The 23,741-nt window shown below is 39.1% G+C and overlaps 1 protein-coding gene across 1 annotated transcript in view; it reads right to left on the minus strand.

Moving 5' to 3' along the window:
- Positions 1-23,741, minus strand: part of LOC6584080 (myb-like protein P) — a 63,510-nt gene that overhangs the window by 11,016 nt on the left and 28,753 nt on the right. The window contains exon 2 of the mRNA XM_002009704.4: positions 188-330. Coding sequence (XP_002009740.2) covers positions 188-330 — 143 coding nt within the window. The remainder of the gene's footprint in view (positions 1-187; positions 331-23,741) is intronic.

Raw genomic sequence — 23,741 nt, forward strand, 5'->3', positions numbered from 1 at the left:
TTTTTCCCAATGCTATCTAACTGCATACAATATCTCTTTTTTTTTTTTTTTTTGTATGTCATGTGTGCGATTGCAATGGAACTGACCTCATTTGAAATACTTACTGACTTGCAGCACCCACGCAGCAGCTGCACACACACACACACACACACTTACTTATATGTATGCGCACTCTATCTATACTCACAATATCCGCTGCCTCGTACTCGTCAGCCTCGTCATCCGCAGGCTCAGCATATTGCATCTGGGCAGCCGCATCTTCGCCAATGTCGGCATCATGTTGGTCAAATATGTCCTCCGGTATGCTGGCCTCAGCTTGCAAATTAAAATCTGGAATAAAGAAATAAAGTTTTAATAAAAATGTGTATAAAATGGTGGCGGATTAATAGGTTTGTCATATCCCATATGAAATTTAGTTTTACTGAAGTCATGGAAAGTCGCGGTACTTTTTTATACTGCTTTTCTTTTTAAGTTTTTAATTATCAAAAAATATTTGAAAAATATTAAAAAAATATGTGAGTTAAATTTTTTAAGCTAAAACATTATACTAAAAACTTTCATTTAAATTTTATTGATATTTCTGTTAGTTTAGATTTATTAGGTACCCAAAGTCTTTGTTAGGTGTTGGTTGAAATCAGCTGTGAGCCACTGTATGTTTCTACACTCAAAGATTAAGAACTTGAAAAGGAGATAATTCGCCTGAGATTTTTTCATAGCTGCCTAGCAGAGATGTAATTCACTGCTTCTTATAGGCAAGCTTTGCCGTATTACACGTTTGCAATTTGCACCGTGTTCGATATGCAGATGCACACTGTGCTTGGTATGTGACACCGCAATGCATCCCAAATATATATTATGTACTATGCACACGTATGTATATACACACATACATATACACTTGGGCTAGAATAGACAACTTGCATGGGTTTCTTTAAGCGTTTTACGTAAATAAAAGTAAGCTGCTTCAATTGACTTCCACTTCGAGCATAGTCGTTGTACCCATTGAAATATGAATGCACAGACACATATGTATACATGTATACGTACTATACATGGTATATATGTGCATGTGTGCGTGTGAGTGTGTATGTGCATATAAGTATTTGTCGAATATGCATGGCTGACCTGAATAAAGGGGGCTTACTCATAGTTGAATGGCTAAGAATTTAGCAAGAAGCCCAGCATTGTGCTGTCCCCAGTGTGTGTGTGTGTGTGTGTGTATTTTTTTTTTTTTTTATAATATGCATATATGTGTTTCTTTTATGCGCTGTCATTGACTGAATTGCCATTTGGGCAATCTATACACACGAACACACACACACTCACACTCACCCCAGCTTTAAGATGACATAAAAATATATGTATGCGTGTTTATACACCTGTATCTGTATCTGTATCTGTATCTGTATCTGTATCTGTATCTGTATCTGTATCTGTATCTGTATCTGTATCTGTATCTGTATCTGTATCTGTATCTGTATCTGTATCTGTATCTGTATCTGTATCTGTATCTGTATCTGTATCTGTATCTGTATCTGTATCTGTATCTGTATCTGTATCTGTATCTGTATCTGTATCTGTATCTGTATCTGTATCTGTATCTGTATCTGTATCTGTATCTGTATCTGTATCTGTATCTGTATCTGTATCTGTATCTGTATCTGTATCTGTATCTGTATCTGTATCTGTATCTGTATCTGTATCTGTATCTGTATCTGTATCTGTATCTGTATCTGTATCTGTATCTGTATCTGTATCTGTATCTGTATCTGTATCTGTATCTGTATCTGTATCTGTATCTGTATCTGTATCTGTATCTGTATCTGTATCTGTATCTGTATCTGTATCTGTATCTGTATCTGTATCTGTATCTGTATCTGTATCTGTATCTGTATCTGTATCTGTATCTGTATCTGTATCTGTATCTATATCTGCAGTTATCCTGAGTTAAGCAATTCATGTTGATCAGTGAGGTCTTTTCTCTTATCTACTGCCAACACAGCTGTGTTGATTCTCAGAATTATATGTTATTAAATTATCATATGTGACACATGTGAAACACCTAAAGGCCTCGCCGCAATATATCAAAAATTTCGCAACATTTCAGACGACAGATGCGCATCTTGGCTAACTCAATAAACTCGCTGGCTTTTAGCACTGGAAATATGCAAGTTTCTCTCGGCTATTATGTGGCTGTCTCTTTCTCTCTCTCTCTCTTCCCCTTTGTGTGTATTATAAAAGCCATTTTAGATACCGTTTAAAAATTCTTGCCAATTACCTGCAGAGAAAGACAACAAAGCTAACTCAAATTTCTGCATATAAATTGTGCTCAAATACAAATTTATTAGTTTTCCTGCAAAATGTTTGACAAATTTCTTGAGGTGTGCTTGTCTGTGTGTGTGGGTGTGTCTGTGTGTGTTTACAAGCATTTAGTGTCAATAAACATATCTGACTTATGTGACCTTTTGCCAAATCCATAAACTTCAATTTTGCTCTGAGTATAGGTAGCTCTAATTGATAGTTGCCACAAATTGAGGCAAATCGGCATTGTTCCAAATTAATGGCAACTTTTTTCAAATGAGTGCCTAGATATTTGTTAGAGCTGTATTAAGAGTTTGCTCATATGGATATATGTTTGTTTATTTTTTAGACATCTGAGTTAAAACGAAGCTGGGGCCTACTGGGGCCATTGGCTTTCATATGTACATAAAGAAGATTAAAGTCTAAACTGATGCAAAATTTAGAGAAGTCAATATATTGCATAAAATTCTCTCTATCTCTCTCTCTCTCATCAGAGAAGTAAAATGTTTTAGTAAATTATGTATGTGGCTATAATATTATTGCAGATGCTGCAACGAGCTTTTGACCTGCTGTGATCTATGATTACTGCCAAAATTGAATTTTATGCAACCATGGAGGTATCTGAAGTACCGCTTGAAAGTAATATATAAAATATTCAATATGCAATATTGATGGCGATCAATGTTTGTATAATAGATATAAACAGTCGAGTCTCGATAATTTGTACTCCGCTAAATCGAAAATCGATATAGATCGAAAAAAATCGAACCCCTTGACAAAAATTGGTTTTTGATAATTCTCGATAATTTGAATTTCTGTGTAAATCGAAAAAATGTGATCCCCTTGCCATTTCGAATTATCGGGACTCGACTGTAAATATATATTGTCTATATGAATTTTTCAAGTTGACAAACGAATAGTTAGTACTTCATTTAAATTCCAAACTTATGATTCATTGATTAGTTAACAGAACTAAGAATGTGATAAACAACTAAATCTTGGAGAAAGCAATGTTGGAATTGGCTTAAGATCAACAAATACATAAATGACAATATACCTCATACATGTATTGAAATTATAATATTTGTTTCAAATTGCTTTCAAAATATTGCGCCTATCCTTAATATGCTTTTTATGCTCTATATATTATACAGATATATACATATAATATTCACAGAAATATTCAAACTGATTAGGCAAAGATACTTAGGTTGAAATGCAAATATAGCATTTCGCTTGACTTTAAACATTCAGGAGCCTTTAATAGATAGCACGAGTAACACTTTTTTGTGTTAACTCGAGAATAGTCTGTGGGGCGTCATGTGTATTTAGTAGTACATAAGTCAGACTCTGGTCGAGGTCAGTCGAGGACGTGCTGTGTGCTGACAGGCGGCAGAAATGATGAAAATCGTATGCAAAGTGACTAATTAAATTCCTTTGACTGGAATTAAATTAAGCAAAGACATACGGTGCCAGCGCTGGGTAGACCCACGGGGAGCGCCAGCTATAAAGGTTGGCCAGAGAAATCTGTGAATAAAATCACGCACATGGTTTTAATGTCCCGACGCTCTGTGGCAGCCACGAAGCTCACTTGTCCTTCACTCACAGCCTTTGACTGCCCCCGCGTGGCACACGGGGCCCTGCGCCAGTCAAGCGTCGCTGCATTGAGGTTATCGTTGCCAGGGCTCGCCGTCGCCATCCAATGCCCAGCTGTCAAGTGGTGGGCGGGCGGTTGAGTGGGTGAGCTGGATGGGTGGCTGGATGGGTGGCTGGGTGGTTGGCTTGGTGGGTGGCTGCATGTAGTCAGCCCCATCTGCCTGCTGCCATAATGAATAAATGTCGCATTAATTTTCACGCAACACTCTTTGGGGGTTGGCCGACGCGTCGAATTTTCCTGGCGCTTACCCGGCTCGCTAGGTGGGTAGCTGCTGTCGCATTTCACTGAGCTCTGAGCACACTGAGCGGCCCGGCACGTTCAGTGCTTGTTTTCCTTTAGCTCCAGAGGCAAACAACATACAAATCCATTGCACACAGCCTTGGCACACAATGCCCACGTTTTACACTGATTTTTCTCTATGAATGCATGACTGTCTGATTGTCCCTCTTTCTCGCTCTATCTCTCTGACTGACTGACTGACTGACTGTCTGTCTGACTGCCTGACTGCCTGATTGTGTGTCTCTTTCTCTCTCTCTCTCTCGCTCGCTGTGTCTGTGTCCTTATATCTGCACATTTTATACAAAAGCTCTGCATATTTGAATGTTGTTGCCCTCTGGAGTTTAATTATTATGCTTGTAATGAGCGTGTTGCTTATTTAAGGCACTATAGCACGGCCCGGCTACGCCATGATTACAATTTGGGCTAATTACAGTGCCTACCTACTATCTATGCACTGCAATGGAGATTGCAGATTGACCAAGTGTCCACAGTCTGCCACCATTAATTAATCCATTATGGCCTGTTGACTTTTGGCGCCCATTTGCGCCCCATCATCTCCTCATCTCTGCGCTGCACTTTACTAAAATCATGTATGCACTTATTGTGCAATCAGCTGTGCAATTTGTCTTCACTGCAATTTGTGGAATAGAGTGTGGAATAGAATCATCCATATACGTACCACTGCAGCTCTCTCAACTAAACTCTGCCCAGAGACTGAAGTTTAACTACAGTAAAGTCCTGTTAAAGCTTCGCAGCTTTAGCTCTTTCCCTTGATTCGCATGTTTTCAGTAGATCTCTCAACTATTTGCCCAACTATTTAGTTATGATAATAATAAATGACTATTGGTATTTACTAAAGGCAATCATACCTCTACTATTTCGCAGCAGCAGCAGCAGCAGCAGCGGAGAGTGCGTGACTCATGGCTGTTGGACTGTTTTCTTTGTTGATTTTATTGACAAAACAGACTGCTTTGCTTTGTGACACTACAATGTATACAATATATTAAGCATACGACCCGTGACATGCCCGAATATGGTAAAGTCTTGCAAGCAAAATGCCAGCAAATTCAACTTGCCTGGCAAATTTGAATATTATGTCAGTGCGAGGTCAACGGAAGTCAGAAATATTTGAGTGAGCAGAGCATGGAATGAATTTAAAGAAATATCAAGGAATGGCATTAATGCAGAGGACATGAAGAGGGAGATAGGGAAGGAGAAAAAGACAGAAAGAGAGAATACAAGTAAATAAAATACAGATAAAGAATCAGACAGTCCGAGAGGCAAACAAAGAGAGAGCGGGAGAGGAAAGAGAGAGACAGAGAAGGAGAGGGAGAGAGAGGGAGAATAAAGATAAAGTATCAGGAAGATAGTCCAAATGGCAAACAGAGAGAACGAAGGAGAGAGGGAGAGAGAGAGAGAGGGCGAGAGAGAGTGAGAGAGAAGGAGAGAGAGAGAGAGGGAGAACAAAGATAAAGAGGGAGAAAGAATGAGGTAAAAAAAGCAGCGGAGATATATTGAGGGAGCGACATAAAAAAAGAGAGAGACCGAGAGGTAAGAGAGCGGGAGAGAGAATCAGTAATAAACAATCAGAAAGATAGACAGGCAATGCAATAGTGGGAAAAAAAGAGAACGCCAGAGAGAGAGGGATACAGCAGGAGAGCGAGGGAGGGATAGAGCAGGAGAGCGAGGGAGAGAGAGAGAGAGCAATACAAAGAAATAGTTGGAGGTTGGGGCTGAGCTGAAATAAAGAGAGGCGGAAAGAGACACAGAGTATGTGTATGTGAGAGAGAGAGAGAGAGAGAGAGAGAGAGAGAGAGTGTGTGAGTCATAGAGCGGTAAAGGCCGAGCCTGAACCGTGGTAGAGAAAGTTAATAGGCAACGGCGGTTCGCATTGTTACGGCTGCGGACATTTTAATTGCACTTTAGCGGTTTTTGTGGTCGCCATTGTTGTCTCTCCGCCATGCACTAAATATATGCTCAAATGCCCAGCAAGCGGATGGGGCAAGCCACACATACGCACACACACGCACACACACACACACACACACACAGGACGCACTGTGAAATGCTCGAATGATTGATTGACTAGAAGGGCTTAAAAAATATTACGCATTCTATTAATTAAAATCAACAGCGCTTTGAGCCTCATTCAACAAACTGAAGCCGTTATTTGATGGATTGATTAATTAATTTATTGTAATGCATATTACTTGTCAAAGTGAAACACTGTAACGCCACTAAACAAAGTAAATTAAATATTTGCATTTTTTAATTGTATAACATTTTTATTATGGACATAAAAAATATAATTTTTAATTAGCTAATTTTGAATTTGTTTAAATTTTAATTGCATGAATAAAGCAAAAGAGCTGAATGGCTTCATTTATTTGTTGCCCAACCAGCTTATTCCTAATCATGTTCTCGGGAGGACTTCCCCGCTCTGCTCCCATGTCAAAATTTAAACAATTCTAAAAAAAAAAAAAACAAAAATTCATATAAATATTTATGCTTATTTTGCATATATTCTAAATGGTATCTCCTAGTTGTGACGTGAAATTCTTTCAATTTTTTCGTTGTCACTTTTTTTACGGTGCGTGTGTGTATTCGAGAATATTTTTAGCCAACTTGTGAAAATTGTTTATTCGGTGCTGCTGTTTGCCAGCTGCAGGTAAAGTTTTATTTTGCTATGCGAAAATTTTGCGGCCAAAGCGGAAAAGCAAAAAATATGTTCCGAGTGTAAGCAAATGTATTTGCTTTTTAGCTCCGCTTGAATAGCTACACAAATATGTACATGTCGGCCGAAGGTGACGGCGTCAGAGTTCAGACTGACGTGCGGCAAATTTATGGCGTGAATTTGGAATTATGCATATTCCATCTGTTTGAAAGGATGTGCAATGTCTCGCTTGAATTTGCTGCTCCTTAAAAGCAGAAAAAGTTTTTAGATTTAACTTTTGATATATAAAAAAAAACAAAGTCATATAGTATATATGGATATATTTCCGATGACAATGCCAGAGAAAGGAGCATGACTCAGCTGTGTGTTCGTATATGCTCCACTCTTGTAAACTCGATTGTGTACAGGGTATGACCTAAATTTTGTATATGGGCATTACAAATTCTATAAAATGCGCTTAATAAACCGAAAAGCAATTTTCGTTCTAGTTGCGCCGATGAAATGTGTTTTGTGTCACCTGTAGGCAGCTGGCATAAGGAAATACATATAAATGTGTGTGTGTGTGTGTGTGTGTGTGTGTGTGTGTGCGTGTGTTTGCATGTATATGCAGATGAGCTACGAGAGACATGGGCCAAGGGCGACACAGGTCGTAAACAGTGCTTAAAGCAGCAACAGCAACAGCAACAACAACAACAACAATAACAACGTAGAGGAAATATGTATGAGTGCAAAGTTATAAAGGAAAAAAAAAAAGGAAACGAACAGTAATGGAGAAGTTATCGCAAGGCATTCGCAAGGAAAACAAGCTACCTACCACCAAAAATACAGCCCAAATACACACACACACGCATACTCAATCACCTAACCACACACAGACACACACTCACACACAGACATGCACATGCTGGCAAGTTAATCATATAACGAAATATGGGCATGAGACAGCACCAAAACGCAAAAAGTGCCTAAAAAGTTAGAGACTAACAAATGCTTGAGAAATCTTAAAAAAAGTAAGAAAATTACAGTCAGACTTTACCGACTGCCGAATACTCCTTCACGGCCGAGGTCTTTTCTGATCAGCCACGCCCTCAAGTGGTATACTTATAATATATTTGCGTAAATCAATTAAGGATGTCAACAGTAATTTAGTCGTCAAATTTTCCTGCCTCTAGAACTATAGAATAGATGTAGATAAAATCCCCCATATATTTGTCAGCTGGCTTTACCAACGCAAATATATGTATATACACACAATTTCAACTCTCTAGCACTCTCAATTGCCAAGGTCTCTGAGATTTGCCACTCTCCTAATGGATCTAGAACATCTTTATAATTTATAATTTAGGGATATACACGAGTTTATATTCCAAATTTCAAGTCCAATGTCGAATATACGGACAGACGGACGGACATTATACAAAACCAATATAATCATTTCACTCTATTGAATGAGCATAAAAAATTATATAGTATAAACATTGGCTGCTAAAAAGTCCGTTGCTTTTATTTTGATAAGCCACGAAAATCGTTGTCTACTAAAAATGCCTCTTGGTTAATAATAAATGTATCAAAGTTTAGAAATGGTGCCAACAGCCGGAAGGATGTGGGCTCTGAACACATTATAACTAGCGCTTGGGGGCGCCTCTCAAGCGATGATAAATCACGTGCGCTGCTACGTGCTCATGTGCTCGCAGCGACTGTTAATACGACCAAACATAATTAAGATAAAAATCGAGTGAATTAAGTCCATTTAATAAATTAAAATTCTTAAATCGAAAGTAAGAAACTTTAAAGCAAAGGTGCGCAGAGAGTTATTATTCTGTATTCAGTATGCAAGGACTTTAGCACTGACTGCACTATGGTTATTATTGTAAGAGGTTTGAGAGCTTTTTTTTGCAAGGGAATTCTCATGTAGTTTACAGTAAGTCGAATGTAAGTAAAAAGAAAACTTGTTTTTTGTTACTTTTCATTTTGAAGTGGTATTGGTATTGGTCTTTGCTTTTGCTCTCAGATTCGGTTTCGGTATGTTGAAAAGAAGGAAAGTTTTGTGCTACCTATTGATAAGTTTAGTCAAACTTATAATAACTGTATTTTTTGTAGAGTTACATAGAAAATATTATTAAATTATAAGACGACGATACACTTTAAAATTGATATATGATTGTGTTTTGCTGCCAACATACACATACATATGTATGTAATTAGTAACAGCATAACTGGCAAATAGCTGTTGAACGTTTCTCTCTGTCTGTAAATATGTGTGTCTCGCTCACACTCTGAGAAAAAACTCAGGCAGCAGCCGTTTGCATCGGTTCATTAGCGACTTCGTGCGCGATCGGTTAATAACCGTTTTTGTTGCTGCTTCGCTCTCGCTGTTTGTCCAAACCGTTTGGTTGAGTGAAATTAAGTGAAATGAGTCCTTTGTCTACGTATTGGTAAGCATGCAAAGGCAGCGTGCGCTAAGCACGTTAACTGCTTACGTGAGTTGCGTGTGTGCGTATGTATGTGAGTGTGAAGAGCAATCAAGTTGACTTTTGAGCTCTTCGCTCATTTACTGACTCAGTAATACCGAGTCACTCAATAAGTAAGTGACGCTCATTGAGCGAAAGCCAATCGTATTTCTACGATATTCGTTTAGAGAGCGTCACACGAATATACAATATAATGCAATTCTATCAACAGGGACTTTTTCTATTCGACTGTTCATGCCAAATGTGTACATAGGTATACATAAATATATTTCACATGCAGACCACATTTCCTTAATATATTATTCCATTCGCTTAACATAATTTTACTCAGCCTTCGAACCGTAATTTGAAGAGCTTTAAAGCTAGAGGCATCAAATTTGCTAGATTGAGAGTCAGAATAACAGAGAGAGAGAGAGAGAGAGAGAGAGAGAGAGAGGGAATATACTGGCGAAAATACCTTAATTTATATCATGGAGTCTGGGAATTTGCTACGCACAGCCATATCGAATATCATATTACATACACAAGTAAATGATTGTGTGTGTGTGTGTGTTGTTTTTTTTTTTTTTTTTTTTGACTGTCAGTATAGAAGAAGAATTGCCCGGCAGCTGTGCAGCAGTATTCACTGTATTTCCTATTCAAATAAAAATGTTTGACTCAAATGTTTCATGCTTAATGCACTTTTTATCCGCCCACAAAATTATCTAGCATATACTCGTATTTATCGATCTTTCTCACTCACACACATACAGATGTAGATGATGGGCATGAGATACAATCATTGTTTTTCTCACATTTGCTGCTATTTTTATGGCACATGTATTTTTATGAGCAAGTGTGTGTTTGTGTGTGTGTGCCTATGTGTGTATGTATGTAAATAAATACATATGTACTTTAGTTGTATTATGCCTATGAAAAAACCTATAAATCTTGCTCGTTATGCTGCCAAGCCTCAAGAAAGTGCCGAAAAAGCTGACAACAAATCGTTGAGATTACCTCACGGATAGATATCCTGTAATCTTTTCTTAAGTAAATTTTATTTCGAGCTGGACAAATATATACAATATTATATCTTGTATATATTATCAAAACTTTTTCTATTAACTCTGCATTCAATGCATTTATTTGTTTACATATTACAGTATATACATATATGTATATATTTTATATTTTACTCACTTCATGAAAAGAAATTTTCATAAAAAAAAAATAAATAAATTTATATATAAATTGTAGCTAACAAGAGTGCAGCTCGATTGCATATTGCATATTTTATGTCTACAGGGTATTTGGGAAAGTAAACAAATAATATAATAAAAGTAATATATGTAGAGCCAAGAGCAGCAGCAGCAGCAGCAGCATCAGCAGCAGCAGCGGCAGCGGCAGCAGGCAGAGCTGTGCGTGCAGTTAAGTGTCGGATCAGACAATCAGACAGAATCCAGCAAACCAGCAGCCCGACTCCAGACTCCAGACCAACCTGTTGTTTCAGCGCTTGTTTTTATGTATTTGATTTGCTTTTTATGAAGGGGATGAGAGAGTGAGATATATATATAGAGAGAGAGAGGGGAGAGAAAAAGCATTTAATGGTTTCCAATGTAATTTCCAGACACAGCTGGGCTGAGACAGCCTTCTTCTCTCAGTCTCTCTCAGTCTTACTCAGGCTCTCGCTGTCTCGCTCAGTCTCTGTCCCTGTATGCGTTCTGACTTAAGGTAAGCCGATTTCATTTCACTTAATTTAAGCATAACATTTATTTTTTTGTGTCCCCAATAAGCTGATTTGCCAAAAAGGTATTCACATTAGCTCCCTTTCACGTTATCGCCCTGACATAAAATGCAATTTTCGGCATCAGCGCACAATTTGGGCAACAGGTGTTGGCCTGCAGCCATATAGTGTCTGTGTGTGTGTGTGTGTGTGTACACACATGTATGTCATGTCAATACAATTAAATTAAATTATGACCGAAATCAATCAAGGTCCAGTAGTTGCCTGGCCAAGAGCCAACTTAACTAATCGTGCCTTAATCATTCCATTAACTTTAGTCACTCTCACCTCAACTACTTTTAGCTTAGCCATGCATAACTTGATTCGTTTATCTTTGCCGACTTTCGGTATTTTCGCAGTTAATTGCATTAATTCATGGCAAAGACTTTGGCATCTCAAACGAATTTTAATTTCATTTTATGCCATTGTTGCGTTTAAAAATTTGCTATATTTATTTTTAATTTATTTTTAATTTAATTGCAAATAAATTGACTACTGAAAATGATTGAAATTAAATAATATTTGTGTATTTAATGTGCTAAATATACGAAAAATATATATTCCATATATAAATATATATATTTATAAGTATATTCCAGTATGTCTATATCAAATGAATATAAATGAAACATAAACATGTTTTTGGCTGGCTGAATTTAGAAAATAAATCTATTTATATATTTTATTTATAAGTGATTAGAGCTTACATTTTATATTAAATATTTAAATTTAAACCGTATATTAATTATAATTAATTAAAATCTAAAATGTATGCACTGACAGTTGTAGCCTTCGGCTTGGAATTTGTAGCTCAGTGCTGTGTGTAGATTAATAGAAGCCACTGTAAAAACAAGGCACACAGCCTGATAAACTTTTCAGATCTAGATACCTTAAGAAGTGATTGATTTGTACAAAGCTTAGCTTGAAGTTCTGCTGTAATCTGTGCACTAAAGCTATTAAGCTTGCGGTGCACTTCACTGGGTAAGTTGGCTTAAAGCTAGTTCAGCTGCCAAGGACTGCACTCGGCTGTTGCTGGCTGTTGCTGGCTGCTGTTGCTGCGGGCTCAGTGCTCAGTTAAGTGTTAAGCATTTTTGTGCTTTGGCCCACTCGCATTATGGCCGGGCTAAGCTTATTCAAGCACGGCTGTAGCAAACTGGCCAATGATCGCCCACACACAGCCGCAGCTTACGTGGTTTACATGATGGTCTCTCTCTCTCTCTCTCCCTCACTCTCTCCTTCTCTCCCTTTCTCTGTCTGTGTGTGCAAGAAGAACAATTAATTGAACTTGCGAAAGGCGGTCATAAAGTAAGAGCTGAACTAAGTACATATAAGCACTCATTCACACACACACACACACACACGCATACACACCCACAAAAGCACACGCACACACGCATACATTGATACCGACTTGACAGCAGGGATGGGCAGCAAAGACAATCAATTCAGTTGCCCAAAAACACAAAATGAGCTTCATGCCTGCAGCCTCGATTTAATTGCCAGCGCCTGCAAATTTGGACCATGATAATTTCAAACGTGCTCTAAACACCAGCAAATATATTGATTTTTCTTGAAAACGAGAAATGAACAAGTAAGACAACTCTAGTCGAGACTGCTCGACTATGAGATCCCCTGAAACCATCGAGGATCTGATATTTCATCTGGTTGGATTACAACAAAAATCGAAATTCTAGAAATTGCACTTAAATCTATATATCAAATTTGGGGAATCTAGCCTTAATCGATAACAATATAAAAAGTGTAGTTATCGATTTTTTTAAAATAAACTCGATATGCTTAGGATATACACAAACCTATAAAAACAATTTCAAGTCTCTAGCTCTTGTACTTTCGGAGATTGACGTGCTCATACATATGTACACATGGACAGGGCTATATCGTTCTGTTTAAGAATATATATGCTTTATGGAGTCTGCCAAGCCTTCTTCAGCTACATTTACATGCTTTTTACCCTTTTTCCTTATTTCCCATTTTCAATGGGTTCAAGGCGTAAAAATATTATATAATCAGTTAAACCTATTCGAAATATCTGTACATCTATCTTATCGTAGTATAGAAGACAATAAAGTTTGAGCTACAAGAAAAAGTCTTGCAAGCAAAATGAATTTTCCCTCTCCGTGTGTGTGCGAGTGTGCTGGTGTGTGTGTCTGTGGTGCCTGTGATGAGATTAGATTGAAATGCTTTCGGGTTAGCGAGCAGTTTTGCATTGATTCACAAATGGCAGAGACGGTGTGACTGCTCTGGCGGGCAATTTCATTGTGATTGTTTGTGTAAGCGACGTTTTGTGCACCTTGATTGCGACACAAATACGTGGAACTGCTAGCGAAACCAGCGACGGAACGCTGACGGCTGCGAGCCAAACGGAATCAAACCGAGCTTGCCGCGGAGTGTGGAGTGTGGAGTGTGGAGCGTGGAGCGTGGAGCGTGGACTGTGGGCTGTGGGGCGGTGTGTGAGGCGAGGTCTGTGGTCTGGTCACGCATCTAACATCCGGGCCAACTGACAGGCTGACTGGCTCAAAAGGCGCCTTAACCAATTGCTGTTGGCAAAAACACAAACGGTCTCGTTGCGGCCTGTTTTGGGCCATGGCGAGTCCTAGGCCCGCCCGGCACGGGCACCGTCTCGAAACAAAAACGTTAACGGAAACTCACGCACAAGCAATTTGTGTGGGCTGCAAACTTGAAAACGTTTTGTAAGCGCTCATGTCTCGATTCTGTCTGCCCGACAGACGACTACGACTCTGTCTCTGTATGTGTGTGTGTGTGTGTGTGTGTGTGAGTTTGTCATTTAACTGATTTGGGCAAACGTTGGAGGCAAACCCAACTTAGCCAGCTTGTCTGCCCAGCCAGTTGTCAGTAACTGACTGAGTCAACACGAACAAATGGACATGCTGCACATATGTTGTGCCAATCTGTATATGTATGCGTGCTAGTGTGCGTGTGCGTGTGCGTGTGCTCTACATTTATGATTGCATTATGCCAAAAAACAGCTGAAGTTAAAGCCTCTGAGGCAACATTCACAACATCTACAGCTGCGTAAATTTGCATAATTCCACAATAAGCCCTAAGTTGTCTCCTCCAACTGCCTTCAACTTGCGACACAGTCAAAACTTTATAGAACCAGCATCCGTTAGAAAACTTTGGATGTACACGACCATGTCAAGCATGTGTGCATGTATGTCTTTGCATGCACATACATACGGATATGCATGTACACACATGTAACTGCTTTCAGTAATGGGCCAACTACACCAAGGACTTACACTGTGCATTTATGGGTCGGACGAAAATCTATTGATCTGAAGTTGCACGATCTTTGAATCAAGTCAATTACATTTGGTTGGCTTGTAAATTTCAATTTTCAATTTCAATTTCAATTTCAATTTATTTCACTCTTTGTTGTAATTACAGTTTTTTGTGAATGGTATCTTACAATAATTAAAGAGTTTAGACTAGGAACTAGGCCTTTTCTGCTTAGATATTTACTTAGAGATATGACATGGTATATAATATGACTTAATTATTTGGGGGAAAAATCAAAGAAATAGAAAACCCCGAGATTATTTATTACAAACTAACTTAAACACTAAATAATACTTAAAATTAAATGGCTATGCCAGTTCATTTATATGTGAATATGTTGATTCATGACACTTGGCTATGAAATTTTGCGATAGTCGCGATAATCTAATATCTACCAATTCAACATTGGCTCGACAGTGTAGATCTAACGTGGAATGATGCCAAGGAAGATTCAAAATAAGCTTCAAGATTTTATTTTGTGCGATTTGCAATTGACTTATGTGACATTTGGCTATATCTGACCAGACAGGTGCACCGTAAAAAGTAACTGATTGGAAAATTGACCTATACAAGAACATTTTGTTTTCTATGCTTAGCCTCGAGTTTCTATTTATAAAGGGATATAACGTACGAAGAATATGTTTGAGCTTTTTGTTTGTATTGGTTATATGGTCCTTGAATGTAAGTCTTCTGTCCAGTGTAATACCCAAGTACCTGACATTTGGATCCCACTTTATATATTCCGAGCCCAATCTGATGTGTGTTATTGGCACGTAGATGTCCTTTCGTTTTTTTGTGAAGAATATAGCCTTGGTCTTTTCTGGGCAGACTAAAATTTTCCATTGAGAGAAATATGTACCTAAAGAGTCATATGCTGTTTGGAGGTTTCGAACTATATCTGCAGAAAGAATTCCACCACAAAGAATTGCTGTATCGTCCGCAAAGACCGAGGTAGTGCAATGAGGTAATATTGGGAGATCAGAGGTATATATATTATATAGAATAGGGGATAGGCATGAGCCTTGGGGACAGCCTGCTGAGATGTTAACTGCTGTGGATGAAGCATTACCTAAATATACAATAAAAGATCTGTTTTTTAGATAACTTTGGATTATCTTTATGGCCGCAGGTGGGAAATTAAGATGTAGCATTTTGTGTATTAGGCCGTCATGCCACACTGAATCAAATGCGGCTTTGATATCTAGCAATACCATTCCCGTTGACATAGAACTAGAAAAATTATCTTTAATGATTTTTTTAATTCTATAAAGGGGCTGAACAGTATTGTGTTCGCTTCTGAATCCAAACTGGTGACTTGGAAGGATATTATTGGATTCAACAAAATGAGTTAATTTATCTTGGATAACCTTCTCTAGTATTTTGCTGACTGCCGACAAAAAGACTAATAGGTCTGTATGACGAGAGCAACTCGACAGGCTTATTTTGTTTTGGAATAGGAACAACTTTAGCACATTTCCAGACAGAAGGGAAATAGCATAACTCTAGGCATTTATTGACTATGTAAGTAATAAACTTTATTCCCTTCGTAGGTAGGGTTTTTAAGCATATATTGTCAATTTTGTCAATACCTGGAGATTTCTTCTTCTTCAGCTTTTTCAGTATACCTTTTATGACGCTGGAGCTAACAAAGTAATCATTCAGCGGCTCTATAGATAATTGCGCGACTGAGAGGATTGAGGCATCGACAGCGGCTTTAGTTAGCGGATCACCGAGCCCAGCAGCTACGATATGATTTAGTCGAAAGGATTGAGCTAACGCCTCAGCCTTTTCTTCTTCTGTCGTGTGACTGATGTTATTATTGACTAATGTTGGGATATTTAAGTGTTTCTTTCTAACAATTTTGGAGAGTTTCCAAAAGGGGGAAGAACCTTTATCTAAGGCTGCAAGAGTGATATTCCAGGATTTATTTCTAAATTCTAGTATCGCTTTGGTGATTAGTTTATTTAACCATTTTAAAAGGATGAGATCGGACTGGTGACGATATCTCAGCCAGGTGCGCCGTCGTATGTTCCTACTCTTTATAAGGTTGAGAATGTTTTGCGGCAGTGGTTTTGGAGAAAATTTGATTTGTTTTTTTGGGATGCTAATATCTTTGGCTTCGCGAAGGACATCACTAAAAACATTAATCATATCATCAACATCTTCTGTGCGGCACATTAAGTTGGAGTTTAGGGGTGGAAGCGAATTTTTGACAAAACGGGCGAATCTTACCCAGTTTGCTCTTTTCACATCGAAGTAAAAGTAGTTTGCGGTAATGGCAGAATTGACAGATACCTCAAGCAGCACTGGAAGGTGATCAGAGTTTAATGTGTGTAGCACACGTGGGCTAGCTAGATAACCAGGACGATTAGTAAGGAAAAAATCTAAAGTTGAGGGTTGCCCGTGACTTCCTGCAGGGTAATATGTATGTTCAGAGGGATGCATTAGATAAAAGTTCCTGCAGTCTACCTTAGATTTGAGTAGATTACCCCACGAGTTCGCTCTAGAGCATCCCCACGACTGATGTCTGCAATTAAAATCCCCTCCCAGAATAAATGTTCCATTTGCACTACACAACTTATGTAAATCGGCCTGAAAAAGCTGTTTTTCGAGGAATTTTCGCGGCCCCCTGGGAAATAGTATGAGTAAATGGACGTCTCAGTGCCATCACTAATGAAGATTTTTACGCCAATTGTTTCAATAATTTTAGTATTTGGGAGAGGTAGCAAAGAGTGGCGGATATTTTTTTAATAAAGATTGCTACCCCTCCTCCTCTACTAGTCGTACGGTCGTTTCTGTAACAGCTATAATTACGAATCTTGAGGAAAATACTATTTTTTAACCAGGTTTCAGATACAAGGCAGATGTCAATGTCGTTGTTGAACAGGAAGTGACAAAATTCTTCTTTTTTTGTTTTGAATGCCCCTGGCATTCCACGCAATGATCTTTACTTTGTCTAACATTAAGAAAGAAATTTGAAGGCAAGTGAGGTTATTACCTCAAACTGATCAGTCTTGGATTTACAATTTCTGAGATTACTAATGAGCTCAAAAGTAAGACTTTTTAGCTCGTCTAGCGAAAAGAGATCACTGCTTAACTCTGGTTGCCTGGCCCAGGTTGTCTTTAATGGTTCAGATATCTGTCCATTAAGAGTTGGGAAGGTTTTTACGCAGTTTAACTGTGGAGACTGTAATGGTGTTCTGACTACCCGTGCTTTGGTGACGCCCCTATCCCTTGACTTTATATAATTTATTCTGCCTGGGCACTCCACTGAATTAGACTTATGAGAGCCGTGACAATTTGCACACTTAACAGGTAACTTTTCTGAACACTCAATAGTTTTATGGTTTCCTGCGCAATTCATACAGTATGGTTTTACACTACAATAGGAAGATCCGTGCCCAAACATCTGGCAGTTATAGCACTGAGTCACGGTGTTTGGTCTGCGTCTTTGGTAGTCCCATTTGACTCTGATATGGTCAATGACAGAGTAGTTTTTCTTCAGCTCGTTTAGACTTGTTGATTTGTTGACAAAGTAAACTACATACAGCGAGAAATTACTATTGTTGGCTCGTTTCCTTTGAATAAACTTGACATCTGTACATTGAAGTCCCATTTGTGTAAGCTTGTTCCTAACCACATCAGCCGGAGTGTCATCAAGTCCCGTAAGCACCGCTTTGTATGGTTTATTGTGTTTTTTTGCAAAGGAGAAAAACTCATTTTTAGAGTTTTGCAGGTGGGTGCAGACATTGGCAAAATCCACCTCTTCTTCGCAGTGTAATTTAACTCCAATAGAAATTTTTCTAATTGAGTAGTCTTTGACATTTAGTAATTTGCAAATACCATGCAGTTGTTCAGCAGTAGTTTTAAGTACCGTAATAGGAGGAATGTGAGTTTTGGTTTTGTTGACAATTACTTCCTCACAGTTGTCGTTATCAGTTTCGTCATCCAGCGCTTGTAACGGTTGATAATAGTTGTTGTTGCTCTGCCGTTGACCAGTGTCCGTTTTTGGAACTTTTCTGCTCTGTGTTGGCGACATAGCGGCGCCAGCCAGACTAACTGTTCTCTTAATTTTGTTTTTGTTTTAAGTCGAAAGTGAAAGATAAGAATTTCGCTATCGCGGAGCGCTCACACGTGCGTACAGTTTGGCAGATCACACCGAACTGATGGGCTTGTAAATTTAAATATATCAAATGTATGCATATATCATATTATTATTCAATCTAGCTCTGCTCTCTTTTCGCCTCATTTTGCATGCTGGCCAAACTTCTTTTCTTTAGCACCGTCTCTGTGCTAGTTATAGGTTTGGTGCCTTTCACACTCGATCAAAGCGAATCTCTGGCTGTCAAACCTTGTGCCTTGCATGAGTTTTAAAACAATAGAAGCAACCCATGGGCAGTGGCCTTCAAAGTGGCCTGCAAAGCACTAGGACACTACCCTGCATGCATTTCACAACACTAGAGGAATATTCTTTACAGTTGCATGAGTTTCACAACACTAGAAAACTACTTTAAGCAGGTGTATGAATTGTAAAGCACTCGGAGTTTACCCTATGTTGTTGCATGCATTTCACAACACTAGAAGATTACCCTTTACAGTTGCAAGAACTTCACAACACTAGAAGATTACCCTTTTCAGTTGCAAGCATTTCACATCACAGTTGCAAGAATTTCACAACACTAGAAGATTACCCTTTACAGTTGCATGCATTTTACAACACTAGGGAATTGCTTTTTACAGCTTCACAACACTAGAAGACAACCCTATGCAGTTGGAATTGCTTCGTCTTTTTGCACATGTCCTCTATTTCACTTTCCTTTCATAACTTTGCATTACTCAAAAGTTTTACTGCAGCTCAAGTTGAATCTCAAGTGTAACGAAACAACTTTGAAGGCAGTCAGCTGAAATGTTAAATATGTATTAATAAATTTCTTTAAATTGTATATTTGGTATTCTTATTTTATTTATTTAAAAGTTGTTCCTTTCCCTTGCGCTCAACCTTCGAGCCTCTCATTCCCATTATAAATAGCATTAATGCAATTACCTTTAATTTCTCCTAGTTTGACTATCGATCAATCACAGTTCGCTTAAAAAAAAAAAAAGCCCCGTGTGGTTGGTGGCCCAGGCCCATTGCGATTTTCTGCTTTGCATTCCTCTTGTGCTGGAAACGTTGTTCAAAGGAAGTTTTACGTTCATTTGCATATCTTTTGCTTATCTATGCATGGAGTGCAACTGGCGCATGTTGCGACTCGTTACACAGAACTGAAAGCGACCTAATAGCTTCAGCTGCAACACACGGCGCACAGTTGAGGCCCACAATGCGCTACATGCTCTGACAGCTACCAACAGTGCTTCGCTGTTCGCTGTTCGCTGCTGTTGCTGGTATCCAAATGCAGCGCCTTGCACGTCAATTACCAACAAGTCGCAGGACATTAGCTGAGACTGGACGACTTTTTGCTACCCTTGATGCGCTACCCTATAAAGCGTACTCAAATATTCAGGATACAACTGCTGCTAAAGTGTCCGCTCAGTCGTCTTCCTCTTCTTCTTGCTAAAGTTGACTTTATTCTGTTTGCTTTGCATTGCCTAACAGCTAAGCATACCCTACCCCAGCCAGGGTGCTTAAAGGACATGTGTTGTTATAGCCCAGCTCGACTCTGGCTAAAACTTATCTTTAATGGGCGTGTCTGCACACGCCTATGTCGCTGTCAATGTCATTTGCTTTGGCATGCCAAGGCGTTTGCGCTGCCCCAGGTAGAAGAAGCAGCGCCTCGCTTAGATTAGCACAGCAGTAGGAGTGGCAGAAGCAGCTGGAGCAGCATTAGCAGCAGGAGCAGGAGCAGCAGGAGCAGCAGCAACAGTCTGGCGCAGCCTTTGATGTGACTGGTTCTTTGAGTGTGTGTGCGTGTGTGTGTGTGAGTTTGTTGTGTATTTTATTTGGGTTTTACTGTTGCTTCGATTGGGCTTTAAGAATTTAAGAAGAGCTTCGTTTGTGCCGCGCATAATTAATACGTTGGAGAGCTGGCGTTAGACAGCTGGCAGACGCACCACCTATACAGACAGACAGATAGACAGAGCGACAGCCAGCCATGGCCATGGAGCAGCGCTGAAGCGCCAGCTGAAACCGCAAACATAAATAAATCACTTGGCTGTCAACGCTTTGGTATTTTACAAGCTGTTGTCAACAGGGTGGCAGCAGCAGCCAGCAGCAGCAGCCAGCAGCAGCAGCAGCAGCCAGCAGCAGCAGCCAGCAGCAGCAGCAGCCAGCAGCAGCAGCAGCAGCCAGCAGCAACTGAGACCAAATCGATTTAATTAAATATTAATCTCTCATGCAGCGACAGGCCATCATACACAGACCCCACACTACAACACACACAGACACACACACACATTGACACATGGTGCGTATGAGTTATGAGCGAGCGCTGCAATGGCGGCCGGGCCACGCGCTTCGAGCAAAGCAAATCAACGCTAAGCCCCTTCAATTCATCCGATTGATCCAGTATACCGTCTGATGCGCTTTGTGGCGCCACCTGTCGTCCAGGAAATTGCAACTGGAATTGTGGAGCTGTCGCTGTTGATGTTGCTGTCATTGTCATTGTTGTCGTTGTCGTTGTCGTTGTTGTTGCTGTTGTTGTTGTTGTTGTCATCGCAATATTTTACTTCATATTTTGCCGTTTTACCATATTGATTATTAATTTACATTTAGCTGGCAGTGAGTGTGGCTCGGGTTGACGTGACAACTGAATAATAATAACGTAGCCCCCATAGTGAAATTCAAGGGCATGTAAATGACATTTGCCAACTGTCTGTGACAAGAGCTGGACCATGTCAATGCCCCACGTTGAATGATCTGCAGTGGGAGCTCAGAATGGACTGAAGGACTTGCACTGAAAATTAAAAGAGCTGAGGCATTAACTAGTGAAGGTACCTCTTAGTCAGGCATTTTAGAGTTCGAAAGGAAGAGAATGTTGTGTGGCATGAAATGGAATCGCATTGAAAGTTAAACCAGCTAATGGCTAAGCTGTAAGCTAGTGAGGGTATCTGCAAGTCAGTCATATCCAAAGATCACTTTCAAATGGAATGTGATACGCCTATGTCGGTGAGGGTATCTTCTAGTTAGGCACAAAAAAGTGACTTTCAAATGGAATGTGATACGCCTATGTTGGCGAGAGAATCCTCTAGTCAGGCTTATGGATAGGTGACTTAAAAATAGAGTGTGTTAAGCCTATGTCGGTGAGGATATCTGCCAGTCAGGCACATTCAACTGTAACTTAGAATAGAAAGTATTAGGCCTATGTAACACACTTAGAATGCTGGCATACAGCTTAGACCTTGGTCAGTGAGGGTATCCACTAGTCAGACGAACTTCTTAAAATAAGTAAAAGTAATGAGTGACAGAGCCCCAGGGCATATTTGCCTTATAAAAGATTATTGATATTTTATTTTCTTTTATTGAGCTTTATTTGAAATTTTCCCTTGATAATTTTCAAAAAATCATAAAAAGCTAAAAATTTATTTTTACACAGAGATTAGGTAAAGCTTTAAACTAAAGACTAGAATTAGTATTTAAGTTTAGGATACAAGGAGATGCATTTAATGTCAGGGAATCTAGGGTATATTTCTTTTCTAATTCCTTTTATAATTAAATCGAATTTAATTTTGAAATTGAATAATGAACTTATGACAGCCAAAACTGTATATGTCTTAGTCAGTGAGGGTATCTGCTAGTCGGGCACTCGTTCCAGTTTATATCTGCGCACGTGGATCAATGAGCTTGAGTTGTTGTTGTTTTTGCTACAATGATTTAGGCATTTCTCTAGGCGTATCTTAGTGGCCCCACACTTATTATCGAATCTGTTACATAAATAACAAGTAAGAAGGATCCAGTCGAGACTGCTCGACTAGGAGATACCCTGAACCCTCCAAGCTGATACTCTACTCATTGTGCACTTCTTTTATGCACACATGCATAAACACGCACCTACACGTGCGTGTAATCACGCGCTCTGCTAACTGCGCAGTAAGCAGCGACTGCGCTGCAGTGTGGGCAATATTATGAGAATTTAATTTTTGAATAGTTTCTTTTGTATGTGCATTATCTCTATGAAACTTTCAAAGCGTGATCATGTGGTTAAAATCTGTAAATTACAAAATCTTCGTATCGATCAACTGTATATACACAGTAAATCTGAAGTCTCTAGGTCTAAAAGTGTTCAAATTAGGCTGAAAAAACAAAATCAATTTTTCGATTATTCTCGATAAAGAAGTTATCGGATTAGCTATCGATAAAATAAGGTAAACTTGTACTGCCTATAGTATAAAAGAGTATGCATGCCAAATTTTAGCTCTCTAGCTCTTATATCTTCTGAGATGTACGCACTCATATGGACAGACGGACGGACGGACAGACGGACAGGGCTATATCGACTCAGCTCGTCGTCCTGATCAAGAATATATATATATACTTTATGGGGTCTGCGATGATTCCTTCTGCCCGTTACATACTCTTTCACAAAACCATTATACCCTGATTTCCCATTTTCACTGGGCTCAGGGTATAATAAGAATGGCTGGCAGAGCCTTGGGGCATTTTTCTGTTCTAGTTCGGGGAGCTGCCATTATAAATTCAGCATTTTCAGGGCTTATCGAGAGTCTTAGGCCCACCGGCGGCACCTACAAATCCAATGTGAAGCGTGTTTTCACTTTGACAATTTCTTGTTGATGTTTCGCGTGTCGAGTCTAACAAAATGTTGCAAAGCACGCCACACGAATTTCGTATACAAATAAGTATGTGAGAATATATATTTACCTAGGGTGTATATACACACATCTATAATTTTGCGTTGTTTGTGTTGCAATACTTGGCTTGAGCCATCATCGTCGGCGCAATGTCCTTGTTTTTTTTATATTTTTTTTTATGATTAATGAGCGTAATTTTCAAAATGAAGTTTTAAACATTATATTTTTTTCTCTCTCTTCTTCTGCTTCTCTTCTCCTTTTTTTTTTTGTTTTTGCTATTCGTTCGAGGCAGGCGCTGGTTAACCTGGGCAAGCAACAGTCGTTCTACCTCCTTAGCGTCTTCGTTAAGTGTGCAAACAGTAATTATAAATATGAGACGATGTCTGTGCCACTGCGCATACACATACATAGCAATATACCGTTTCAACATCAACAGGAGAATACACACACATAGCCACACTCACGCACGCACACACACAGAATATGAGAACAGAGAACAAGAGCTGCCATAACGATAATTAGTTTTGTTTCCAA

The sequence above is a fragment of the Drosophila mojavensis genome, unplaced genomic scaffold, assembly GCF_018153725.1.
Source record: "Drosophila mojavensis isolate 15081-1352.22 unplaced genomic scaffold, ASM1815372v1 contig_136, whole genome shotgun sequence".
Classification (NCBI taxonomy): domain Eukaryota; kingdom Metazoa; phylum Arthropoda; class Insecta; order Diptera; family Drosophilidae; genus Drosophila; species Drosophila mojavensis.